At 48.8% G+C, this 23,622-nt stretch overlaps 15 protein-coding genes across 15 annotated transcripts; 6 read left to right on the plus strand and 9 right to left on the minus strand.

The window, feature by feature from the left end:
• Positions 1 to 51: 51 nt before the first annotated feature.
• On the minus strand, positions 52 to 1,986 carry KL928_004352 (uncharacterized protein; the record flags this gene model as incomplete). The annotated part of the gene is made up of 1 exon (XM_043205041.1): positions 52 to 1,986. One exon carries the CDS (start codon positions 1,984 to 1,986, stop codon positions 52 to 54), a length of 1,935 nt encoding a protein of 644 aa, XP_043058419.1.
• Positions 1,987 to 2,871: 885 nt separating this feature from the next.
• Positions 2,872 to 3,765, plus strand: KL928_004353 (uncharacterized protein; the record flags this gene model as incomplete). The annotated part of the gene is made up of 1 exon (XM_043205042.1): positions 2,872 to 3,765. One exon carries the CDS (start codon positions 2,872 to 2,874, stop codon positions 3,763 to 3,765), a length of 894 nt encoding a protein of 297 aa, XP_043058420.1.
• Positions 3,766 to 3,833: 68 nt separating this feature from the next.
• Positions 3,834 to 4,967, minus strand: KL928_004354 (uncharacterized protein; the record flags this gene model as incomplete). Its single annotated transcript, XM_043205043.1, has 1 exon — positions 3,834 to 4,967. One exon carries the CDS (start codon positions 4,965 to 4,967, stop codon positions 3,834 to 3,836), a length of 1,134 nt encoding a protein of 377 aa, XP_043058421.1.
• Positions 4,968 to 5,147: 180 nt separating this feature from the next.
• KL928_004355 (uncharacterized protein) lies at positions 5,148 to 6,749 on the minus strand (the record flags this gene model as incomplete). The annotated part of the gene is made up of 1 exon (XM_043205044.1): positions 5,148 to 6,749. The coding sequence occupies one exon, from the start codon at positions 6,747 to 6,749 to the stop codon at positions 5,148 to 5,150; it is 1,602 nt and encodes a 533-aa protein (XP_043058422.1).
• Positions 6,750 to 7,190: 441 nt separating this feature from the next.
• On the minus strand, positions 7,191 to 7,652 carry KL928_004356 (uncharacterized protein; the record flags this gene model as incomplete). The annotated part of the gene is made up of 1 exon (XM_043205045.1): positions 7,191 to 7,652. The coding sequence occupies one exon, from the start codon at positions 7,650 to 7,652 to the stop codon at positions 7,191 to 7,193; it is 462 nt and encodes a 153-aa protein (XP_043058423.1).
• A 22-nt stretch (positions 7,653 to 7,674) lies between these two features.
• KL928_004357 (uncharacterized protein) lies at positions 7,675 to 8,850 on the minus strand (the record flags this gene model as incomplete). The annotated part of the gene is made up of 1 exon (XM_043205046.1): positions 7,675 to 8,850. One exon carries the CDS (start codon positions 8,848 to 8,850, stop codon positions 7,675 to 7,677), a length of 1,176 nt encoding a protein of 391 aa, XP_043058424.1.
• A 108-nt stretch (positions 8,851 to 8,958) lies between these two features.
• KL928_004358 (uncharacterized protein) lies at positions 8,959 to 11,385 on the plus strand (the record flags this gene model as incomplete). Its single annotated transcript, XM_043205047.1, has 1 exon — positions 8,959 to 11,385. The coding sequence occupies one exon, from the start codon at positions 8,959 to 8,961 to the stop codon at positions 11,383 to 11,385; it is 2,427 nt and encodes an 808-aa protein (XP_043058425.1).
• A 446-nt stretch (positions 11,386 to 11,831) lies between these two features.
• KL928_004359 (uncharacterized protein) lies at positions 11,832 to 14,129 on the plus strand (the record flags this gene model as incomplete). Its single annotated transcript, XM_043205048.1, has 1 exon — positions 11,832 to 14,129. One exon carries the CDS (start codon positions 11,832 to 11,834, stop codon positions 14,127 to 14,129), a length of 2,298 nt encoding a protein of 765 aa, XP_043058426.1.
• An 83-nt stretch (positions 14,130 to 14,212) lies between these two features.
• KL928_004360 (uncharacterized protein) lies at positions 14,213 to 15,392 on the minus strand (the record flags this gene model as incomplete). The annotated part of the gene is made up of 2 exons (XM_043205050.1): positions 14,213 to 14,639; positions 14,722 to 15,392. 2 exons carry the CDS (start codon positions 15,390 to 15,392, stop codon positions 14,213 to 14,215), a joined length of 1,098 nt encoding a protein of 365 aa, XP_043058427.1.
• A 173-nt stretch (positions 15,393 to 15,565) lies between these two features.
• Positions 15,566 to 17,710, plus strand: KL928_004361 (uncharacterized protein; the record flags this gene model as incomplete). Its single annotated transcript, XM_043205051.1, has 1 exon — positions 15,566 to 17,710. One exon carries the CDS (start codon positions 15,566 to 15,568, stop codon positions 17,708 to 17,710), a length of 2,145 nt encoding a protein of 714 aa, XP_043058428.1.
• Positions 17,711 to 17,729: 19 nt separating this feature from the next.
• KL928_004362 (uncharacterized protein) lies at positions 17,730 to 19,418 on the minus strand (the record flags this gene model as incomplete). The annotated part of the gene is made up of 1 exon (XM_043205052.1): positions 17,730 to 19,418. The coding sequence occupies one exon, from the start codon at positions 19,416 to 19,418 to the stop codon at positions 17,730 to 17,732; it is 1,689 nt and encodes a 562-aa protein (XP_043058429.1).
• Positions 19,419 to 19,535: 117 nt separating this feature from the next.
• Positions 19,536 to 20,491, plus strand: KL928_004363 (uncharacterized protein; the record flags this gene model as incomplete). The annotated part of the gene is made up of 2 exons (XM_043205053.1): positions 19,536 to 20,373; positions 20,472 to 20,491. The coding sequence occupies 2 exons, from the start codon at positions 19,536 to 19,538 to the stop codon at positions 20,489 to 20,491; spliced, it is 858 nt and encodes a 285-aa protein (XP_043058430.1).
• A 3-nt stretch (positions 20,492 to 20,494) lies between these two features.
• Positions 20,495 to 21,688, minus strand: KL928_004364 (uncharacterized protein; the record flags this gene model as incomplete). Its single annotated transcript, XM_043205054.1, has 1 exon — positions 20,495 to 21,688. The coding sequence occupies one exon, from the start codon at positions 21,686 to 21,688 to the stop codon at positions 20,495 to 20,497; it is 1,194 nt and encodes a 397-aa protein (XP_043058431.1).
• A 117-nt stretch (positions 21,689 to 21,805) lies between these two features.
• KL928_004365 (uncharacterized protein) lies at positions 21,806 to 22,966 on the plus strand (the record flags this gene model as incomplete). The annotated part of the gene is made up of 1 exon (XM_043205055.1): positions 21,806 to 22,966. The coding sequence occupies one exon, from the start codon at positions 21,806 to 21,808 to the stop codon at positions 22,964 to 22,966; it is 1,161 nt and encodes a 386-aa protein (XP_043058432.1).
• Positions 22,967 to 22,984: 18 nt separating this feature from the next.
• Positions 22,985 to 23,608, minus strand: KL928_004366 (uncharacterized protein; the record flags this gene model as incomplete). Its single annotated transcript, XM_043205056.1, has 1 exon — positions 22,985 to 23,608. One exon carries the CDS (start codon positions 23,606 to 23,608, stop codon positions 22,985 to 22,987), a length of 624 nt encoding a protein of 207 aa, XP_043058433.1.
• Between the last annotated feature and the right edge of the window lie 14 nt (positions 23,609 to 23,622).

Here is a 23,622-nt window from a genome sequence, read left to right on the forward strand (position 1 = left end):
CGCTCGTAGCCTATCGCGATTTCATTTTTTATGTACACACCCGTGCACCGCCTACTCGAGCTCGCGGAACCGTTTATCGAGCTCCTCGAGCTCCTCGATCATCTGGCGCATCTCCTCTCTTTTCTTGACCGTCGAGGTCGACGAGCTCAGCATTTCCCGCTGCTCTTCGTTTAGCTTCAGCATCAGTTTCCGGATCATTCTGCGCTCGTCTGCTGCCACGTTCTCGGACTTGTTCAAGTCTCCCATACCGTACGAATAAATACACTTCAGGCCGTAGAGCGCGACGACCGTGCACGCGGCCAGCGCCACATAGCCCTTGAACGTGAACCCGTCCGGCAAAGGCGGTGGCTGCACGTTTTCTCCGGTCAGGTCCAGCCAGTGCTTGGTGTTGGCAGCAGCATTGCCTTTATAAGGAGTCTCGGAAGCTTTGCAAGCATGCAAAAAGTATTCAGGCAGCTCTTTCGACGCAAACTGCTCCTGGAGCTCTAAAGGAGCTTCGATGAGCGTCAAGGCAAGGCCCTGCTCAAGATGGAAGTCCAGATGGCAGTGGAAGAACCAGATACCTGGGTTTTTGGCCTCGAAGCGCAGCACCATGTGTCCATTGCCTTCCACAATCATTGTATCTCTGCGAACGGGGATTTCAGGCAAGTCTGTCTCTGCGTCGGGGTCGTAGTGGTGGGGATCGTCGTATTGGTCGGATCTGACTATGGTCTGGAACTGGTGGCCGTGCAGGTGGAAAGGATGCTTGTTGTCATCCTCGTTGTTCACCACGAGCTCCACAACGTCTCCGTAGTTGAGCACAAACGAGTTTGTGTTGGATCCGTATATTCTGGCGTTCGAGACGTACTCCTTAGGAGCAGTGAGTGCCGTAAGCAGAGTCGGCACTTTGGGAGCAACATAGGTGTAGTTGTTGAAAAATGCATAGTTGACACCGTCTCCCAAGTTCTCCATGTGCAAAACAACTTCTATGCGGTGGTCTGGGTCTGGAAGCAGAGGCTCGTCGTCCAGGGGACGCAGCTCGAAGTCGTCAAATGGAGAATACGAGTCAATGTCCAGCCATTCTTTTTTCAGCGTTGCGTCCGGCAAGCTCTTGTCGTAAACAAGCTGGTTGACAGACACATACTGCAGATCAGCCGGCAGGGCGTCCAGCATGGAGATGTCCAGCGCATGGACGATACCAAAGTTTCTGGATGCAGAGGACTTGGTCTTCAGCAAAACACTCATTCTTTGGCCCACGGCCAGGTATATCATGGAGGCCCTGGCAGGATGAAGGTAGACGCCGTCCACCTCGATGATGTCGATATCGTGATCTTCGAAAAATAGGTACTGCGACGACATGATTCCAATATTGGCAATTCGGATCAGATACGTGGTGTCGGGCTCCACCTCGAAGGTGATGTTCTTGGTGTCGTTTATAAGCGTGTTCTGGGGGATTGGCTCGGCTCCCGTGGGATTATATAGAGAAAGCTGTTTTTGAACCAAGACCTCACTTGAGTCATGATACCAGTCACTCAGAGAGAAAACGAGCTCTTTGTCGAACTTGTAGTTGGATTCCACCTCTTTATCATGAACAATAAATAACCCACGTAATCCATCGCTGTACTGCGACCCGCTGTGGCTGTGGTACCAATACGTTCCCACCTGATCCACCGTGAACTCGTAGAGAAAAGACTCGCCAGGAGGTATCGGACATTGAGTGACGGCAACGGGCCCGTCCATGTGGTTAGAGCCATTCTGAAGCAGACCATGGAAGTGTAAAGAGGTCGAGACGTCGAGCCCGTTGATCAGATGCAGTTGCACAGAATCGCCCTTGTTGACCTCGATGGTGGGCAAAGGCCAGCTTCCGTTAAACGAGATGACTCGACGCTCCTTCACACCGTCTGGATTTGCTGTGATCCACTTTGTCTCGTAGAAGAATGTATGTGTCTTAGCAGCGGCCTGGCATACTGCCATGGCAATAATGCCCAGGGTTACCAATAACACCATGACAAAGTATTTTGGTTAAGATCAAAGAAAATGAAAAAATTAAGAAAAAAAAATACGAAGGGACTACAGACGCGTCGATTAGGCAGGGTGTAAGACGATCCGGTGTAAGACGATAAAGGTTACACAAATCGAGTCCACGTTCGTGATGTGCAAACTCAGTTTGGCTCTCCGGAAAACAGAAGAGGATGGATTTTACCCTTGGCTGAGAGTCATAATTATTAATCTTTTGAGATTATTAATTAAGCTGGGGTTATGACGTTCCAAGAGGTTTCAGCCTCGTCTGGAGGTCTCGCACAATGCAACGTTCTTTCTAGCGGCGGCTAAAATCTGTCAACACAAATTAATATCTGTCTAGAAACTAACCCTTGATTAGCAATACTTGTCAGAAATTTCATGATGACAATTTACCGGCCTCTGATTTGCTGGATTTTGACAAGCGGGGCCTGCAGTAGCGCGCTTCACTAGTATTACAAGTGGGCGGCACACGACCCGCACAGTTTTTTTTAAGAGGTGCTTCAAAAATTTAAAAGTTTTATATATTGACGATCTCTCTGCCCACACTACTACTGCGTGAATTCTTCAGTAATACAGCGTGTTTTGAACTTTTTCATTAGTGAGCACAGCTAATCTCTATCCATTTGCTACTGCCATCCTATTTGCTAATATAATAGCAAGTTTTCGGCGTGTATTTCAGACGACCTCGCCAAAGGATTTAACGTTCAGGCAAATTTTAATTGCTAACCGCGCAACTCACACAGTATTGTCACAGATCAGACAGTGCCGCAGCTTGTTCCCGCACAGCACTAGTATTGAAACAGACGACTTGTTCGATACTCACGAGCCCTACACAAGAAATCAGCAATCATACATTAATTACAGCCAGATATGAGCATAGTCGCCCTCAAAAGAGCCCTTGTGTCTCTTTTCAGCTCTTCTTCTAACCAAAGTGGTCCACTCATGAGAGACACTAATAATAATAACTACGGTTCCCTTTCAGACGGTGACATCGAGTCCCAACCACAGACACCAGGCTCTCCAAAGCTGCAACAAAAAGGCGATGATTTCGATAGTTCTCAGGAGACAGGCATGTTTGGCAAAGTGGACCCAAGAGCTATGAGCGATCTGATTATCGGTCTCAGTGACGGTCTTACAGTTCCGTTTGCCCTGACCGCCGGTCTGTCTTCCCTAGGAGACTCCAAACTTGTCATCACCGGAGGTATGGCAGAGCTAGTTTCCGGTGCCATCTCGATGGGTCTCGGAGGCTATCTTGCTGCCCGCTCAGAATTGGAATACTACAAATCCCAAGTGAAAAAGGAAAAACAGTTATTTTTCGAGAACCCAGACTCGATTGCTGGGGAAGTTGGAGACGTCATGATCGAGATGGGTGCTTCTGAGGAAACTATCCAATCGTTTGTCCGGGACTTGGAGGCCGACCCCAAGACGATGATTGACTTTGTGATCAGATACGGTCGCGGGTTGGAGGAACCTGCCGACGGACGTCAATTGATGAGCGCATTAACAATTGGGTCTGGATATTTCTTTGGAGGTTTCGTCCCATTAATCCCATACTTCTTCACGAGCACAGTCGGCACAGGATTGATAATATCGGTGGTGGTGATGATTTTCACGTTGTTCTGGTTTGGATACTTTAAGACCATCGTTTCCATGGGTGATGACACGCCTCATTACATAAGGGTATCGGAAGGTCTCCAGATGGTTGCCATTGGCTCGTTTGCTGCTGGCTGCGCCTGGGGACTTGTTTATCTGATAGACTCATAGCTGAGAACCATATATAAAGGCATATTCTTGAAGGTATTTTGCTTTTTAGAAGTATACACTGAATGTATTTATTTAGCATTTAAAGGTTTTCTCACAACGTACAGCATCATAGGAGTGAACAGCTTCCTTTTTCCTCCTTCAACGAGGTACACAGCAGCGTCCTCAAGAGCCTCGGTGACCTTCACGGAGCCCTTAGGAGCAATGCCCAATTTTTCCATGAGGCCAACAGAGCCAGTGGTGATTTTTCTGCCCACGGTGGACGTTCTGAAGAAAGTCCAGAGATCGCCGATAGTCTGCACGTATTTAAAGTCTCCGCTCAATGGGTAGTACCATGGGATCTCGTCACCGGCGTCGGCAAGGTCTCTGGTGTACTCGATCTCGAAACCGACATTTTGCAGAGCTTTCTCGGCAACCTCTCTTTTGTACATTTTAGGAATACCGTCACCGAGCTCAATTCCGTACGCAATCTTGCGGTGCTCCTCGTTGGTCTCGTCGTACTCGTCGGTCATCACCCACTCGTAAACTCCGAAAACTCCACCGGGCTTCAACACCTTGTAAATCTGGCCATACACTCCTTCCAGCACAGGAGCATGGACGGTGGCCTCGATGGAGTAGACAGCATCAAAGGTTTCTGGCTCAAAGTCCATCTGCATGAAGTCTCCCTTCACGAAAGACAGCTTGTGGTCCAACTTCATTTTCTTGGCGTAGTTGTTGGCTCTCTCGATTTGGTAGTCGTTATTATTCAGTCCGACAATCTCACAATCAGTAAACCTGGTGATCTCTCTGGCAGGGCCACCAACTCCGCATCCGACGTCCAGCACCTTCATGTTCTCGTTGATACCCATTTTCAATGCCAAATAGTGCTCATGTCTAGCACAAGCCTGTCTGAATGGCTCTCCCTTGTAGTATCTGGAAAAGTGGAACGAGGCTCCCCATCCGTACTCGTAGAAATCGGTCACCAGGTTGTAGTAGTGCTTGGTCAGCGTCGAGTAGTCCTCGAGCCTCGATTTCTCGGTCTCTTTGTCGGTCTTCCCGTCCCAGTGCTTGAAATATCCCTCCATCGCGACTTTCTGAGCTTCCTTGTCCTTCTTCACCCAAGCACTCATTCCTGTAGCGCTCGTGGCGTCCTTGCCATGCAGAGCCTTGGCGAAGTCCTTGTCCTTCTCGTAATCCTTTGGTGCAAGCTTAATTTCGGTGCTCATGTTTATCAAAATACAGTGGTTGTATAACGCTTTATATAGTATTTTTTCTTTCACGAAAAGAACGAGAGGTAAACGACGCTAAACGAGATCTTGCGGCTCGTAGTAAACGCGTTACGAGAGAGAGTTTGAGGCGGTGCAAAAAAAAATAATCTCAGAAATGTAGACCATAGCTCTTTAAATCTAGCCAATAACTAGTACAGAAACCACGAATGCGCACAAAACGGCACCGAAACTGAAACTCACCGCCTTCGAGGCTTTGCTGGAGCCCGAGCTGGAGCCGGAAGACGACGACGTTGACCCAGACCCGGCCGAAGTGTCTGTTGCCACACCCGACTCTGCTTTCATAGACGAGGTCACTTTTCCGGTGGTCACTGCAGTCACCGATCCCAGAGAGGTAGATTTGCCGGTATCCAGAGCGGTGGCAGAGGCGCCCCAGGTGCTGGAGTAATCGGAAACCGACGAAGCGGACGGAATAGAGTCGCCTGAAATGGCCTCAATTTGCTCGTCTCCAGGACTCAGGTTTACGTCGGCTATAGCCATTTGGTATCCCTCGAGGTCAGCCACAAAGTAGACGTTTTGCAGGAAAGAGTCTCCGAGCGTAAAGGATTCGTCTCCGGAGGAGAAAATACCCAATGCGCAGTAGGAGGAAATCTGTCCGGAGGTGGTTTGCAGAGCAACAAGGAAGGAACTCAAAGGAGCCTCTATTACTTTACCTTGGAAGTCGAAGTTGATAGAGTAGCTCTCGACAGAGCTGCATTTCGCCACGTAGGCCCCGACAGAGCTGCTGTAGTCGAAATCGAGGCTCTCGGCGATCTGCTCGATGATGTCGCTTGGAGCATAAGTCAGAGTCGTTCCGGTATCGAAAAGAGCAGCGGCAGCACCTGAGCCAATGCTGGCTTGCTGTCCGTTGGAGTTGCTGACTGTGATGGCAGACAGGGTGATTTCGAGCTTGATTGGTTTCTGGTAGCCGAGAGAAACAGCCGAGTTGATGATAGGAACCAGAACAAGGTCTCCACTGTATTTGCTGTGGTCGACCGCCCCAAAGAGGATCGAAGCGGTGCTGGCATCAGAGGAATTCAGATAGACAGAGTAAGCGGCTCTTCCGACGAGTCCCTGATCAACCATTTTGAAGGGCAGGTTGTCGTAAACGTAATGCTGCGAGCCGCCTCCTGAGTATGTGGTTTCCAATTCTCTAAATCCAATCCCCAGAACACCCATTTCGGAATTCGTTTCGTCGGCCACGGCCAGCGAGAGATCGTTGACGGTGACCCCGTTGAAAGTGACGTCGTCGTAGCCCCAGGTTCCATAAGCAAACGAGTTGTCCTGATACGAGATCTCAAACGTGGTTCCGTTGTTGTGGAACGACGTGGACTCAGAAGGATCGAACGTTCCGTACTGCGAGCAGTCAAGGGTGGCCTGCGCAGCGGAAGCCGTCTGAGTCTCGTCCTGGGTTGCGATCTCTGTGGTGGTCATGTCTCCCCAGCCACCAAGCAGTGCTTTTGCGTTGTTATCGTCCTTTCGAGAGTTGAAATTGTACAAGCTGGAAAGATCACGTCCTCTTTTTGGCACATCTGCCGAGCCGGCCCGTTTCACCTTTTTACTGCTGGAGGAGGAACAGTAAGAGTTATTCGAGTTCATCACCCACATGTCCGAGGAACCGGTGTCGACCAGAACCCCCAACGTCTGGTTATTGGACCCTATCTGGACCTCGACCTCGTAGAAAGACTGCGCGTTCTGCAACTCCATCGTGACTGAGCCATCATCAGCCCTTTTTTCCAACATGTACGGCTTCGCCCCCTTCTGAGAGTCCCTGTATGACGCTCCTCGAAGAACAGAGGCCTCCAGCCTGACGAACCGCGGATCCGCCCTCACACAGACACTGGAAACCAGTATAAATAGTGTAGCAATTTTCATTGTGTCAAACCAGTTTTAGTCTGAAAAAATAGTGGAAGGTTGATTCTACACTCTGAGTCCTTGGAAAGATGAAAACCCAATCTTTTTTCGTGATCTAATGGTAGCAAAAGGTAAAAGGTTCCAGTAGGAGTGCCCGGAATCAAACAATGTTCTGCTGCTATGTTTAAGTAGAGCTTTTATTTTCTAACAATAGAATTTAAAACCTACGGGGCAATTCTAATGACTCTTGCACAGCCTGTCTACGCCACTTAAAACCGTCCCAGATTTATGCACACTAAATGAGATTTAGATTAGAAGTTATCATACACACTACTCAACTAGCGACTTGAGAGTTTCGTCGTCAAAGATGTTTCCGCTCTCTTTGAGAAGACGGGCGAGAGTTTTGAGTGAGTTCTCCTTGAAATCGGTTTTTTGGCGCAGTGCATCCAGGTCCTCCGAGTACGTCACGAGCATCTTCTTCAAATACTCGTTCTGTAGCTGCTCGCGCGCATTTTTTATCTGGTTTTGTGCTGCGTCCAAGTCGAGTTTCACGTTGCTGACCAGGCTGTGTTCCAAACTGGCCAGTCGGTCCTTGTTTAGCTGCTGTAGTCTCAGCTGCGTGCTATCAGACACCTCCTGTGTGTCCAGGCCATCTATTGTGTATGCTTCAGGCACGTCCGGCTGCTCTTCGTGTACGCTGGCCACGCTCATGGAGTCGCTATCGTTCTCAGACTCCGAAGAGCTCGAAAAGTCTTCTGTCCGCCGCTTCTTGCGGGCTCTTCTGCTAGGCATGTTGGAATAATTTTTTTATTTTTCACAAATTCACAAATCTAGCCTGCACTGCCTGGGCAATGGTGCTGGTTCGCGGACAGTAAGGACATTTGAAGTTGGCCACGCTGTTGCGACTCAGCTTAATGAGACTGTCTTTGGAAATGATATGGCGGCATGGAAGCACCATAGGCGGGTTTTCGGAAGTCGTTTCTTCCTTGGACACGGGGCAGATGAAGATGGAATGGAACTGCAACGATGGAGGCAGGTTGATTTCAAACGGAAGCTCGTTAGTGGTGGTCCAGTTAAGGTTGCCCGAGCTCTTGGAGATCCTGTGGTACTTGATGAAGCTGGGCAAGGCGATGTAGCTGGTGAGCAGGGTATTATAGAGAGGCGAATTCGAAGAAAGTCCGATCAAAGAGCAGTAATCCTGACATATTTGGTTGTAAAAGGTCTCGTTTGACAAGTCGCCGTCCGTCAGATAGTTCTCAAACTTGCAGTCTGGCGTGGATGAGGAGTACATGATTGTGAAGAGTAGTTTCGAGATGGTGTCCAGATGCGTGGTTCCGAAGTTTGGGAAATTGTCCCTTGCGTATTTGTAGGCTTCGAAAGGCTCGTTGTTCTTGCTCTGGTTGTACAGCTTGATGAATTGCAGTTTGTGCAGGTTGAACTCCAGGTCTGAGCCTATTGATTTCAGTTCATTAGAGTGCTGCGCGGCCCACATGATAGCTGGCTGAAGATCATCGTGTTCTCTGAAACTGATTAGGATTTCGTTCAGTTGCTTGAACCTGTCCACCAGCTCCTGTGGCACTTTGATGCCGCGTTGCTTCTCAATGTGCTCGAGAACATCAAAATGACCATTGCGCAGCAAATCCATCACAATTGCCCGGTCCACTAATTTGCGGGCCCGCGGATTTGAGTTGACATCCACAGTCTGGTAGGTATAAATATTAGATAGATTGAAATTGAGCACCTTGTCGATTTTGGAGCCGTAGTTCTTGATCGACTTGTTGATGGATTTTTCGTTCTTCAGCGTATTCTCACTCCAGCTCTTGAACTGGGTCTTTATCATAGTCATATCATCCTGATCGTTCTCCACGTCGTTTCTGAGCCTGCGCAGGCTGTCTAATAGCGACTTCGAATCGGTCAGTATGTGTTCCAGCGAGTCATTGCTCGCCAGCTTGTCGACCTCTTCCGACACTGTTTTGAAAGCAGACGACATGATAAGAAATTAAAATATCAGTGGGTATAAAATTATCTGATAAATTTCCCTCCCCAGCTTTAATTGCAATATTATTTCTTTCATCGAGGGCCACAAATCTTTCACGCAATGCCCAAATTTATTTCTATTCCCTTGAAGAAGACCAAGCCTGTTGACTGGACAAATCCTTTGAGTACTTACCTCGGCCGTATTTACGGGAAAGCCAGTGATTTCGAACACGAGATTGCCGCTTTCAACAAGCTAAGGACAGATCTTATCCATTGCGACGAGGACCCAATTGGCAGAGATCTATACTACAGATATTATGGCCAGCTTGAAATGCTGGAGCTGAGAGTTGCCGTGGACATACTGGGAATTGAGTTCTGCTGGTACGACGCCTTTGTCCCTTCCGTCTCCCACAAGCAGCATTCGCTGGCATTCGAAAAGGCCAGTGTTTTATTTAACTTGGCAGGAATAATGTCACACTTGGCAGCCACAGCAGAGGACTTGAAAGTCAGCTACGAATGGTTCCAGAAAGCTAGCGGAGTTTACCAGTACATCCAGGAGAGCTTTTTGCACGCTCCGTCCGACGACCTTAGTGTCCAAAGCATGCAGGCCCTTGCAAAGTTAATGCTTGCACAGGCACAAGAGTCCTTTTTATTGCGATACATCGAAATCACAGAAGAGCCAAAGCAGTCGCTCTTGGCCCGTTTGGCCAAATCTACTGCAAAACTGTACGCTTCAGCATCCGAGCTGATTCAAAACGTCAAAACCATGCAGTACAACTGGCACCAATACACTAAATTGAAAGAGCTGTATTATCTGTCTTACGCAAACTTTCAGCAATCTCAGCTTCTGAAAAGTTCAAATAAGTATGGCCAAGCCATTGCCTACATGAAGCTGGCCGAAGAGACGATAAAAAAGCATAGCGGATACAGCTCTTTATTCGATCCTGCCTTCAAGGACAAGCTTAAAGAACATGCCAAACTGATCAAGTCGGAGTACGAATTGCTTGAGAAAGACAACGATCTAATCTACCACGATATGGTTCCAAACGCATCCACCTTACCGGACATCAAGCCTATGGATAGTGCTAAGGCAATTGGTCTTGGGGATCAGAGAATTTCGGACATCGTTGGCAAGGATTTGTTCGACAGGATTGTTCCCTTGAAAGTTCACGAGCAGTCGAGTATGTACTCTGAGGAGGTTGCCAAGCTACTCAGGGCCGAAAGCGAGAAATGCGAGCTGGCTGATCTTGAGCTCAGTTCCACGCTCGAATTCCTCCAGCTCCCAAAATCGCTTGTCGATCTTCGTCTTCTGCTAGAAGAGCCAAACAGCAACGGAAGCAGCGAGGTCGATTCAGACTCCATTGATGCGCGAGTGGTCCAAGGAGCAGCGGCCATCATGAACGAACCTGTGGACACTTCAAGGTCTGCAAGTCTTAGAGCACAGGTACAAAGCAATGTTGATACTTGTGACAGGCTTGTTGCTCAGGAAGCTCACAAATACGACTCGAACAAAACCAAGTATGGCACAGCCTGGGTACAGGAACAGTATCCCGCTGCCCTGATGAATCTGAAGCAAGATCTCGCCCGCGCTAAAAAATCTCTGTTGGATGCTGGTGAGACTGATCGAAAGATTGGTGCAATCTACAATAAGATCAAACTGGACATAGATATTCTGAGCAAAGGTATATCTAGTCCGGAGGTGGCTCGTGAGTACAACAAAAGCACCAAGGAGCCCGAATCTCTGCTGGACATGGACGACGAGCCGGTGAATGTGGCCGGTTCGAGAGACAAGCTGGGCAAAGTCGATAACAAGCTGCAAGAGCTGAGGTATCTTCAGAAAGAAAGATCCAACACCTATGAGGATTTGAAGGAGAAAGCTCACAATGACGATATCTCGAAGTCGCTGATCATGAATCGGAACACGGCCCAGATAGAGGACATTTTCGAGGCCGAGCTGGCAAAGTTCCGACCATATCAGGAAAGAATAGCTCTGACAGTCGAAAAACAGATTCCATTGATCAACGATCTTAAAAAAGCAATGAACGAAGTGTTGGATGACTCTACGGTGAAATATAGGCTCAAGAAGCGCGAGTCTTCAAAGAGCACTACACAGGTGGTTAACGCGCGGTTTCTCAACTCAATTGAGCAGTGGAATACATACAAAAGCGGTGTTGCTGAAGGCGAAGCTTTCTATGAACGGTTGCTCACTTTCACCTCGAACTTGCGGTTTGCCCTAGAAAAGCTGGTAAGTGAGCGTAGCAACGAGGCAGATAAGCTTGTTCACCAGATAGAGGTAAACGGACCACAACGAGACCAGGACCTGCTGCGGCAGCAATTTGAAAGGTTCAGCTTGCAGAACCAGGCCCCTGCCGCACAGTACAGCCAGCCAGGCAGTTTTGCTTCTTCGTTCTCTTCTCCGGCAGGATCATTCTCGAGTCCGTCGGCGGCACCACCACTGCCTTCGAAGCCCACCACCGGCACGGATTTCTACAGCACTCCGTCTGCCTATGATCCGTCTCTCTATTCGCAGTTCAACAGGAGAGTGTAACTAGACATCCAGGAAATCAGCAGCCACAAGCAGCTCGAGCGCCATTTCGGTGGGGATGTCGAACTCCGGCACGTCGACCGATTCTTTGTATTTGAGGTTGTAATACAGATACTCGATCACTTTCTCGAGTAAGACTGCGTCCAGTTCGTGTAGTTTGATTGTGTTTGTCGAGGATTCCTGAAACGACGTGTTCAGCATACCCTTGAGCGTCCCGCTGACCATGGCAGCGTCTCTAGTAATCTGGAATTGGAACCCGTCGTTGGAAATCAGCGTGACGTATGGCGATACCTCTTCTGTCATGGAAAGCTAGAAAAATGTATAATTTGATTAATTTATTATTTTTAATGTCTTCTCCGAGTTTGGGCTGGGAGCGATTGCAGACAGTTTTTTACCGCAGTCGCCCGCTTTTTTCCCTGCAATGGGAGGACGTGAATCTGAAAGATTGCATGGTGGCAATTGGGCCCTATGCTGCCGCAATAGCCGTGTTTCCACATATCATGGGAACAGCGATAGAGATCTACTCAGGATCTGGATCTCCATTGACCTCCATCCCCTGGAACACAAAAGTTGGAAACATTGCCGGTCTTGGCTGGACAGGACGGTGCGAGCTGGTGGTGGTTCTTCGCCACGGGAAATACCGTGTGTATACAGATTATGACGGAGAGTTTGAAGAATTCGATATAGGATCCGAGGTTATCGATGTCCGGTTCTGGAATAACGGGCTTGTGGTGCGCACCATTGACGGGTTCAGAAGCTTCACTTATGGCGATGATGCTGCCAGCGAGTTTCCGACCGTGGAGGGGTCCATTGTTGGATGGGCTATCATCCCTCCTGTCTACCACACTCCGTTGAAGATTGTTATATCCACCCAAGACGGGGTCCTGCTGATGGATCGGCGCATACAGGACACAAAAAAAAATGAGCAGGGGCCGTACAGTCTGATTTCTGCCTCGCCGAACGGAGACTTTGTGGCACTGTACGGCGACCACAGTGTGCTAATCGTGACCAGCGACTTTACAACCACTTTGAACGTGTTCAAATGCGAGTCGGGCGTGCCCTTGCAGCTTGAATGGTGCGGAAACGATGCCGTGGTACTGAGCTATGAGGACGAATTGCTGTTGATAGGGCCGTCCGACGAGTCCATCACCTTCTATCTGGACTCGCCCGCAATCTTGCGGCCAGAGGTGGACGGATTGCTCTACCTGGACAACTCTAACCTGCAATTTGTCTCCAGAGTCAGCAACTACACGGTCGAGACGTTCAGAATTGGCTCCACTTCGGCAAGTGCGATTTTGCTGGATGCCATTGAGCAGATCGACCAGCGGTCACCCAAGGCCAACGAAAACCTGGAAATCATAGCAGACGATCTTGCCGACGCCGTCGACCATTGCATCCGCGCCGCGTCCGAGGAGTTCGACCCTTACTGGCAAAAGAAACTTCTGCGAGCAGCTACGTTTGGTAAGACCACTTTGGACATGTACAACTCCGACGAGTTTGTTGAGACGTGCAACAACCTGCGTATTCTCAACATTATCAGACAACCAGAAATCGGAATATTCCTCACATACAACCAATTTATAGAGCTGGGGCTGGATAGACTGATCGATCTGCTTCTTCTGCGCAAGTTGCACTATCTGTGTCTGAAAATAGCAGATTTCATGAACTTACCCAAAGACAACGTTTACATCAACTGGGCGTGTGCCAAGATTCGCAAATCAGACCTCGATAATGACGAGCTTCTCCAAGAACTGCTCAAGAGACTCCAGGATAAAACTGTTCCTTTCGCACCGATCGCACAGGCTGCTTACGTCGAAGGCCGTGCAGACCTGGCTACCAAACTGCTGAGTTTGGAGAAAAATGTAAGCCTGGCAGTGCCGATGCTGCTTGAGATGGACCAGGACAGTTACGCGCTCAACAAGGCAGAAGAAAGCATGGACACAGACTCCATTCTATACATCCTCGTGACGCTGCTGAACAAGGTTTCCGTGCCGGATTTGCTAAAAATGCTCAACGGGAAAAAAAACGCTTCGGGACTTTTCATTACACAGGTGGCATCGCGGGATCTGCAGCTTCTGAACGATTACTTTTACAAGGAGGATTCGATATTTGGACTGGCAATGGTTAATTTGCAGAAACTCGCACAAGAAAGCGACCTTGACAAGCAAAAACAGCTGTTGAACAAAGCTTCTCAAACACTGCAGAGATCCAAGTACATGAAAACGGAGTCCAAGTGGCTCAAAGACGAGGCTAAGAACCTTGACATAATTGCTCCCATAGAGTCCGACCTAAAGATCAAAACGTCTTCGCATTTGGAGCTCTTGGAAGTGCTACTCAAAGCCGATTTCAAAAGAGCTGTGAAATTGCAGAAAGATCTCAAAATATCAGACAAACAGTTCTACTACAAACTGCTCAAGACATACATCCAACTTCCAGAAAAAAGACGCGAGCTATACGACTTTGCAACACAGAAACAGTCGCCTATAGGCTACGAGCCGTTCTACACAGAGTCTTTGAAAGTTGGCGACAAACGACACGCGTCGCTGTATCTAGGACATTGTACAAACATGCCGTACAAAACGAAAATTAAATGCTACCTCAGCTGTGATGACCACAAAGGCGCGATCGAAGAGGCTTTCAAGCGGAAGGACGTTGATATGATCAAGCTTATTAAAGACTTGGCAGACAACACAGTGCACATCCATCTGGCAGATGATTATATCGAACGTCTAACTGGAAGACGCTGAGGGCTGGAACACACCGTCCTTTACACGGCCGACCGTCGATTTTTCAGAGCCTGTGAGCCAGCTTGGCACGTTCTCTGCTTCGATTATGCCGTCAACAGCCAACTGGTGCAGGCCTGCAAAGATATCGTTGCCAAGGAGTCGGAGCTTGATTTTAGGAGCTTCCAGCGCCCCTGGAAGTGTGTCCTCAAGAATATACTCTCCGTACTGAACGGGGACCAAAGAGGCGTATTTCGACTGTGCTGGTTGCTCGTCGTTGAGCTTGCGAGTTTTCGGTGGTGGCTTGTTGGTCTCGTACAGGGTTTCTGATTGGACGAGTGCTGTTGATCCTTTGAACTTGAGAGATGCAACAAGACTCTTCTTGTCTTCCCCCATGGCCAGTTTCGATGGGTTGACGCTGAGATGGTCTTCTGTTGCTCCCAAAGGGTTGATATCCACTGTTCCATCGGCATAAGGCGTCCAGCTAGCAAGCGACTGGCCAAATCGTGAAACACCTTTGAGGATGTGGACGGCCTCTAGCGTTCGCACAGGTGGGTCTGGGTTTGGAAACAGCTGGATTTGGCGAAGCGTGGACGAGAGAGTCATTTCCACGGACTGAAGGATGATTTTGGAAACAAGATCCTCCTCGTTGGCGGCCGAGTGGATCAGATTAGGCGAGCTCATTGGAATAGCCAGGTAGTACGGCGTTCGAGAGAGAATATCAGGCTGGTTCTTGTTTGCGACGGCAGGGTTGGCGGTCCGCGTCTTTTTGAAATGGACATACTCGTACATCTGGATTCTGATCAGAATAAGAGGGAAATTCGGGTGTCTGGAGATATAGATATGCGTTAGATAAAGGTTTGACAAATTGGTGATAAGACGGTCGAGAAACGCCTGCGAGTCTAGCGAGAAGATGAAGTCCTCGAGAACGCTGTTTGTGTCGTCGTCATCTTTTCTTTTCACGATTTTGGCTGTGGACGAGACCCAGCTGTAATTGTTTGGTTTGTCAACCATCATTTGTATGTCTATCTGTGCCAATTGCAGAGCATTTAGGCCTGACGGGTAGTAATCCACCAGAAGACGGTCAATCAGTTTTCTTTTGGGCGCCTTCTGGTCTTTCAGCGCCTTGAGGGTATCGTTGCAGTACTCGAGGAGCTGTTTTTGGGTGAGTCCCTGAGCTCTTTGATCTTTGGACAATTTCGGCTGAGTCGCGCTCATTTTGAGCCACAGTTCCACCAGATTGAACAGCGAGTCCGTGTTGAGTTTAGCGAGCTCCTTGGCCACCATTCTCGGCGGCAAAGGCGGAATATAATTATTCGAAAGAATCCCCGTTTGCTTCATGATAAACAAACGCGATTTAGATTTTTTAGTTGAACGAATACTTTCGGGTGCATAAAAAAATTTCAAAAAAATTTTAAGGATTCAGATAGATTAAGGGTCGCTGATCGTGTACTGTTTTGATGACGGAGAAGCAACCTGCCGCCGAGGGCGAAGACCATTTGGATCGGAGAACGCTGTTTGTGCAGTCGATCCCTGTTGAGGCCACAAAGGAGGAACTGAACGAGTTTTTCTCCCAATATGCCCCAGTGCGACACTCCGTTGTTGTCACCGACACAGAGGGCAAGAGCAGAGGGTTTGGGTTTGTTTCGTTTGTGACGGATGAGGACGCCCTTAGCGCACTGAAGGAGACCAAGAAGGCCAAGTTCAAGAACAAGCTGTTGAGAGTGTCTATTGCCAAAAGGAGACAGAGAAAGGACAAACAAGACAAACGGGGCAAGCCGGTGGAGGACGCGAAACACAAGTCACAAGAGATTGCGCTGAAAAAGAGTGCCAAGCTGATTGTGCGTAATTTGCCGTGGTCTGTGAAGGACCCGAACGAGCTGGTGAAGGTGTTTTTGAAATTTGGTAAAGTCAAGGAGGCGCATATTCCCAAGAAGAAGGACGGCAAGATGTCTGGGTTTGGGTTTGTGACAATGATGAAGCACGCTGCAGCCGAGAAGGCTGTGAAGGAGACTGTGGGGCTGAAGTTGCAGGGCCGTGAGGTGGCTGTTGATTTCGCTATAGACAAGAGCAAGTGGGAGGAGTTCAGAAAGGAGAAAAGCGAGGAGGGGGAGGAGGAGAGTGAGGAGGGGGGGGAGGAGAGTGAGGAGGAGAGTGAGGAAGAAGAAAAAGAGGAAGAAGAAAGTGATGAAGGAGAGGATGAGGAAGAAGAGGACGACATTAAAGAGGATGAGGATAAAGAAGTCGAGGGTGAAGAGGATAAAGACGCAGACGAGGCCGACTCCGACAGCGAGGACCTCAATTTCAACAGACCGCGCCCAAACAAACAAGAGAACTTCTCCGTTTTTGTGCGTAACGTTCCCTACGACGCCACGAGAGAATCTCTTGAGGAGCACTTCTCCAAGTTCGGCCCAATCAAGTACGCTCTTCCCGTCATGGACAAGGACACCCAGCTGGCCAAAGGGTCTGCGTTCGTGGCGTTCCGGCGCGAAGAGGACTACGAGGAGTGTCTTTTGAACGCTCCAGAGGTGAACCCTAACTCGATGCTCATTCCAGACGACGTTTCTCCATTGTATGTCTACGAGGGCCGTGTTCTGCAAATCACTGCCACCGTGGACCGCGAGTCCGCTGCCAGAATGGCAGAGCGCAACGCTCTTGCGCGGAAAGAGCTTCTGGGCCGTGTTCCAACGGAGAAAGACAAGCGTAATCTTTTCCTGCTGAACGAAGGACGCATCACGTCTGGCTCGAGACTGGCCTCGCTGATCAGTAAGACAGATCTGGACGTTCGTGAGAAGTCGTACAACCTGCGTGTGCAGCAGCTGAACAAGAATCCGTCGCTGCACTTGTCGCTGACGAGACTGGCCATCAGAAATCTGCCTCGTGCCATGAACGAGAAAGCTCTGAAGGCCCTGGGACGCAAGGCGATTGTCCAGTTTGCGGCCGAGGTCAAGGAGGGAAAGAGACAGCCGTTGAACAAGGAGGAGCTCGCGAGATCACAGAGACACAAGGAGTTTATTGAGGAGAAGCTTGGAATCAAGCCGGAGGACAAGAAGCGCAAGAAACAGACTGGTGTCGTGAAACAGGCCAAGATCATCAACGAGGTGAAGGGCTCAGGCGTGCTGGGCAGATCCAGAGGATACGGGTTCTTGGAGTTCCGAGACCACAAGCACGCTCTGATGGCCCTGCGGTGGCTGAACGCTCACGAGGTGAGTCGCGAGGACATTTTGGTGGGGCTGACAGAGGAGCAGAAGAAGGTGGCTGAGAGCGAGGGCACGATAGCCAAGCGTCGGCTGATTGTGGAGTTTGCTATAGAGAACGCCAAGGTGGTGAAGCGTCGACACGAGCAGATCGCGTTCAGCAAGGCCAAGAGCCACAAGAGGGATGGCGAGAGCCAGGGGAGTGGCAGAGACAGAAAACGGCCGAGAGAGAGCGGTCGCGACGAGAGAGCAGACGGGGACAGAAGAGGCGCGAACGGCAGACCAAACGACTCGAAGCGCAGAAGACCAGACACCCACAATGCGCCCGAGACCAGCAAGAGCGGGCTTCCGAACGACGTCAAACGTTTGATTGGGTTCAAGAGAAAGCGCAGACACGCGAGAAAATAGACGTATAGACAGTGCATATTTAATGATTTCTAGGAGGCCGTTTCATCAGCGAGAGCGTATTCTCGACCCATCGGTCTGCACCGCCTTCCATGGCGATGATCTCGTAGATCGACTTGGGGAGGAAGTTGTTGGGCCGGTAGCCGATCAGCGCCGCGTTTCTCGTGGAGGGGATTCGGAGCATCTCGCGCTCCACCTGCCACCCAAAAATGGTAGCAATGTACTCCACGTGATCTACAAGCGTAGCGTATCTGGAGGTGGAGGTGTACGAGGTGACGGAGTTGGCCTGTGAGATGCTCTTGATGGCGGGATACCGCACTTTTTCGCCGTTCAGGTTATGCGAGCAGCACGGAATCACCATGAACGGGTATCCGAGCAGGGGAATCCAAGTGGTGAGCTCGTCGGAGTGGTTGCCGATGATAAATGTGTTTTTAGGGAACTCGGCCGCGTTGACCTGTGGAGAGCTAAGCAGATCGCCTGCCGTGAACATCTCTACCAGCTGGTGTTTCTCTGTGAGTCCCAGGTCGTCGGGTAATTTCTTGTCCACAGGCACCCTGAACACTCTACCGTTGTCGGAAAAATAATGTGCTCTGGCAACAGGATGCGGTCTCAAAAGCACGCTGGGGATGATAACCTGCTCCTTCAGCTTGCTCTGCACCTCGGGAGGGTACATTTTCCACGACTTGCGCGCTCTCGCGTCGATTCCTACGCCTGTATAGCCTTCCATGGTGAGCAGATACACCAAAAGGCCGTTTCCACAGCCAAGATCTCTAAACTCAAACAGCTCCTTGTCGGGGTATATTTTGCTCCAGAACTCAATCAGGAACGCGGCAATGGCGATGTCCTCAAACACGTGCTTGCGCGGGTCCGTGTTTTCTCGCCAGTCGTCCACCAAGGCCTTGGCATATTTCTGCTTCAGACTAATATATCTGTCTTGAAATGCCACCTTGGACACTATCAGATCGTGGTTGACCCGCTTCTCGTACCCCTTGACCACGCCGTCAGAGTGCCGCTGCGCAGTGCTCATCAGTCTGTATGCGATTCGGATCGGTCTTTCTATCGGTTTCATGGTTCTAAGCTCCTCAAGCGTGCCAAACGGAAGATAGTGGATCGAGAGGTTTCCGTGAGAATATAGCAGCCCGATGGACCGCACAGGCGGCAGATAGAATGGAGTCTCCTCGGGCTTGCTGATGTGCGGAGTGTATACGATCAGAATAGAGTCCTCGCTATCCTCCATCATCAGACACGTCTGGTTGATCACGTAATCTTTGGACGGGTTGCGAGGTATGATTCTTCTCACCATCTCGACTTTCGGCCGAAATGCCTTGCTGATAGGCACGCTTTTGATCTCTATGTCGTCGAGGTAGCGCGACCGTATGGGCTCCTCGGGGTTGTCGCTGCCGATGGAAATGGCTTCTGGGTCTTCGGCTATGTATTTGTCCAAAAACGGCTCGTCGGACCCTTCCGTGTACGTGTATCGGTAGTTCTTCAGCACGTCTGCTCTGAGAATGACTGTGGAGTTGATATTGGGATTTTTCAACAGATTACTCATGGCCTGCTCGAAGTGCGCGGCCCCGAAGGTCACCGGCATCTCGAAAATACCGCACCATTCCGGACCCAGCACAGACGGTTTGTCGCGGATATTGGGGATCTCGCGCGCAGATAGAGTCGCCTCGGTGTTGCGCCGGGGAGAAGCCTGTGTATCAGTCATTGCAGATCAGTATGTGTCAGAGTGAAAAATTTCGTCGATCGACCTGGTCGATCGACGGCTGGATTTAAACGATATGGTGTCATATCCAGAAAATTATAGTACGCACTTACTTTAGACATGTCTGCTTCGGCCTCCCAATTTCAACAGCTGGAGAAACTAGGAGAGGGCACATACGCCACGGTTTTCAAGGGACGCAACCGTGCGCTTGGCACGTTTGTGGCGCTGAAAGAAATCAACCTGGACAGCGAAGAAGGCACGCCATCTACAGCCATAAGAGAGATTTCCATCATGAAAGAATTGAGACACGAAAATATTATCACCCTATACGACGTCATACACACGGAAAACAAGCTGACCCTGGTGTTCGAGTACCTCGATAAGGATCTGAAAAAATACATGGACACCAACGGCTACAACAAGAGTGGGGCGTTGGAGCCCCATGTGGTCAAGTCGTTCATGTTCCAGTTGCTTCGTGGAATCATGTTTTGTCACGACAACAGGGTGCTCCACCGCGACCTCAAGCCCCAAAACCTATTGATCAGCAGCAAGGGCGAGCTGAAGTTGGGTGATTTTGGTCTTGCCAGAGCTTATGGCATTCCAGTCAACACCTTCTCCAACGAGGTCGTCACTCTGTGGTACCGCGCCCCAGATGTGTTGCTCGGGTCTCGCAGTTACTCCACGTCGATCGACATGTGGTCCGCAGGCTGCATCATGGCGGAAATGTTTACCGGTAAACCTCTTTTCCCTGGCTCCTCCAACGAAGACCAACTGCTCAAGATCTTCAGGATCATGGGCACGCCAAACGAGAGAACATGGCCAGGTGTCACCAGCTATCCGAACTATAGATCCAATTTCAACGTTTTCATACCTCAAGACTTGCACACACTTATTCCAAACATGGACAGTCTCGCATTGAACCTGTTGCAAGGACTGCTTCAAATGAGACCCGAGCTTCGTCTAAGCGCTCGCCAAGCTCTCCAGCACGCGTGGTTCAACGAGTTCACTGGGAACGCTGCCAATGCCACCCCAGTGTTTGAACAAACCGCACCGCAGCAGCCGCAGCAACAATATAATTATTAGTTGAAAATCTTAATAACTCCTGACGTCGGTTGGAGCCCTAGTCTTTCAAGCTGGTGAAAATAGCTATAGTTTTTCGACTCCAGGATAAAGCTCCACACCTCGAGATCAGAAGCCAACTTGGCAAGGTCATACTCCTTGATTATCAGCTTCAAGAGACTGTGTTCATTAAACTTAAGACAGTTGACGATAACGCTGGGATCTGTGAGCTTTGATTTGGTTTCAGTTCCGTTTTTGGTCGGCCTATTGTGATCAATGAGTCTTTGATACACCTTAGTGTCTATAATCTCGTCTTCAAAGCCGGCTCGTCTATAGGCATTATTCAGATATATTATTAGGTTGACCATTTGATAAATTGGTGTACTAAATAGGGTCTCGCGCTCAACCAAATGTCGTATCACGATGAGTTTATCTTTGTAATCGCTGTGAATGTAATCTGTATTGTGATCATTGTCTCCATCCAAGTATGGGAAGGCAATCGCGGTGGTTTTGTGCACCTCGATGAGTTTAGACTTGAGAGGATGTTCTCCACCTCTCTTGAGCTTGTCCAATTCCTCAGGTATCTGTGAAATTTTGTCGCACGATAGATATAAATCGGGAGAAAGCATCCTCAGAGTCTTGAAGTTAAAAATGGGGCTCTGAAAACATTTCTCATCTAGGATGTTGATCTGGTAGTCAGATATATAGGAGATTGGCTCTTCTTCGGGCAGTTCGGCCCTTAACCTTTCGAGTTTGGTGCGCAAGGCGTGTCTGTCATGGTCATGGTCTATATCATTACTCACGCGTCGTTTGATGAATGATAGCTTTCGCTGTGTGGTTCGTATCGATGTGAAATATTTGCGCTTTATAGTCTTGTATGCTAAATTGTCGTAATTGTGCTCAATAAGTGTATGAAAGAGCTTGTTCACCTTCCCCAAACAAGGTAGGTTTTCTGACTCCACAAATATCTCTAGCAGTATTTCGGTCGGCAAGTGTGTTATATGTTCGATTCGGCGCGGTTGCTGTGTCTTTCGCAGGCGATCATTGCCTTTTGAAGGTATCATGGGAGCCATGGTACGTTTGCGCTTATAGTCAGTATCAAATTCTTTTTGCCTGGCTCCGTCCACAAATATGCGTTTCACTCCACGGTTATGCCGTCGGGACGACGACTTCACGTCTAGTTTTAGTATCACACCGGGTACTATAAAGCCCATAAACAAAACATGGATTTTTTTTTTCTTAAAACTGTTGCTTAAATAATCGCGTCCCGGTAATCTTATCAGGGAAAAAAAATCCCCTAATCTTTATCTATTTATTGGGATTCCGTGGCAATGGGACATTTTGCTACTGCATTGAGCGTCTTTCTGTCTATAACAGTTGCAGTCTTAACGGTCGATTGCTTTAGCCTTCAACTTGAGCAGTATGTTGAATCTTACCAGAAAACCTGGCTGCGTACTTCCGTGAGATTTCTATACAATGTCTGCCAGCGTGTGACAGGTGCGTTGCTCTGGTATTGTAAAGTCTTACTAGGAATGAAATTTCGTGGTAGATACGGTGGAACAGTGGATTATCTCTTGATATATCCAATTAAAGCGGTTTCAAGTGGACTGAAAGTGGACGAGTGGGAGGTGAATCATTTTGGGCTCAAACACGACCGACAGTATGTCATATGTAAATACGACACGAAGAAGGCGTGCTACATACCAATCCTGCTCAAAGAGGTCCCTAAACTTTCGTCGGTCCATGTATCGCTTGACAATGGGAGCTTCAAGTTCGAATACGATAGCACGACTACAGGCAGCAGGGCTGTGTTTTATCTCCCCATGAACGTGACAGACGACTATGTCGAACATCACAGCTCTTTTGGAACTCAATTGAAGCTCATCAGTTTGTGGCTGGCCACTTTAGAGGGCTTTGTCTTGGATAAAGTTCTTAATCCCGATTTTATTGCCAGTATGGGATTACCCAAAGAGGCAGTGCTAGTTTATTCTCCCAACGGCAAAGCCTGTAAGGTGGGAGCGCCAAAGGACGTTGACAGAAACACGCTATTCCATGATTACTACCCCATGCTGATGACTTCTCAGGAAAGTTACGAGGAGGTGAGACGAAATGCTGGGGAAAATGGAAAGTACGTTCGAATGGAAGCTTTTCGTCCAAATTTGATCATCAAAGACGTCGATAAGCCTTTCGCGGAGGACTTTTACCACAAATTTGATATCGTGGGAAATTCGCGAATCGGCTTCACTGGCGCACTAAAGTGCATTAGATGTACCATTCCGAACATTGATGTGTCTAAGGGAACCATGGACAAAAAGGGCACCATTAGCAAGACGATGTCTAAGTATAGACGCGTGGATGAAGCGAATCCTTATAAGAGCTGTTTTGGGATGTATGTGATCCAGCATGAAAAGAACTTTGTCATCAGAAAAGGAGACAGGCTGGACGTTTTACAAAAAAGAGCTATGAAAATGGATGAAAACCCGTTCTATTAAATATCTCCTGATAATTCTCTATAATTTACTATCATCGCTTTTGTAGTTTATAGCCTTCCCACCCGTGTGCAATACTCTATCCAGTGCTTGTTGATCCATGTCCTTTATAATAACGTGAATATGAGGAACAGACTTCACGCTTTGTAATTTTGCCCAATTTTTGAACCATGCAATATGATCTCTAGGTATGTTGAGCCAGTTGCAAAATGTCTCCCTGATGTACTCCTCTATCAGGATTCTGTCCCCTTTTGATATATCACCCTTTGCAGAGTTCGGATCTGGGGGCAAGGGAAATTTGACCCATACACAAAGGTGTTCGATGCCAGGCTCTAAATGATAAGGATACGAATTCTGGATTATAGTCATGTCCTGCGCATTGGCAAATGGGCGTTTATCCACCGGCTTCACAACAGTCCCCAGTAGCTCGTGCGAAGGTGTGTCTAGAGGCGTATCTTCTGGGACCCAATGCAATTCGTGCGAAAGAATATATGTCACCATATCTATTCCCTTATCTCTGAAGTATTGTTTATGGGCATTGTACTTTTCCATAACCTCTGGCGATCTAGTTAGTTTATCCAGCTCGCCATTGTTGACAAGCTTGTTGACGAGCTCAAATGACATTGGCTCATCTGAGACAGACATGTTAGCCGATAGAT

The sequence above is a fragment of the Ogataea angusta genome (assembly GCF_019207475.1).
Source record: "Ogataea angusta isolate 61-244 chromosome Unknown 61-244_NODE_9_length_489604_cov_89.567313, whole genome shotgun sequence".
NCBI lineage: Eukaryota > Fungi > Ascomycota > Pichiomycetes > Pichiales > Pichiaceae > Ogataea > Ogataea angusta.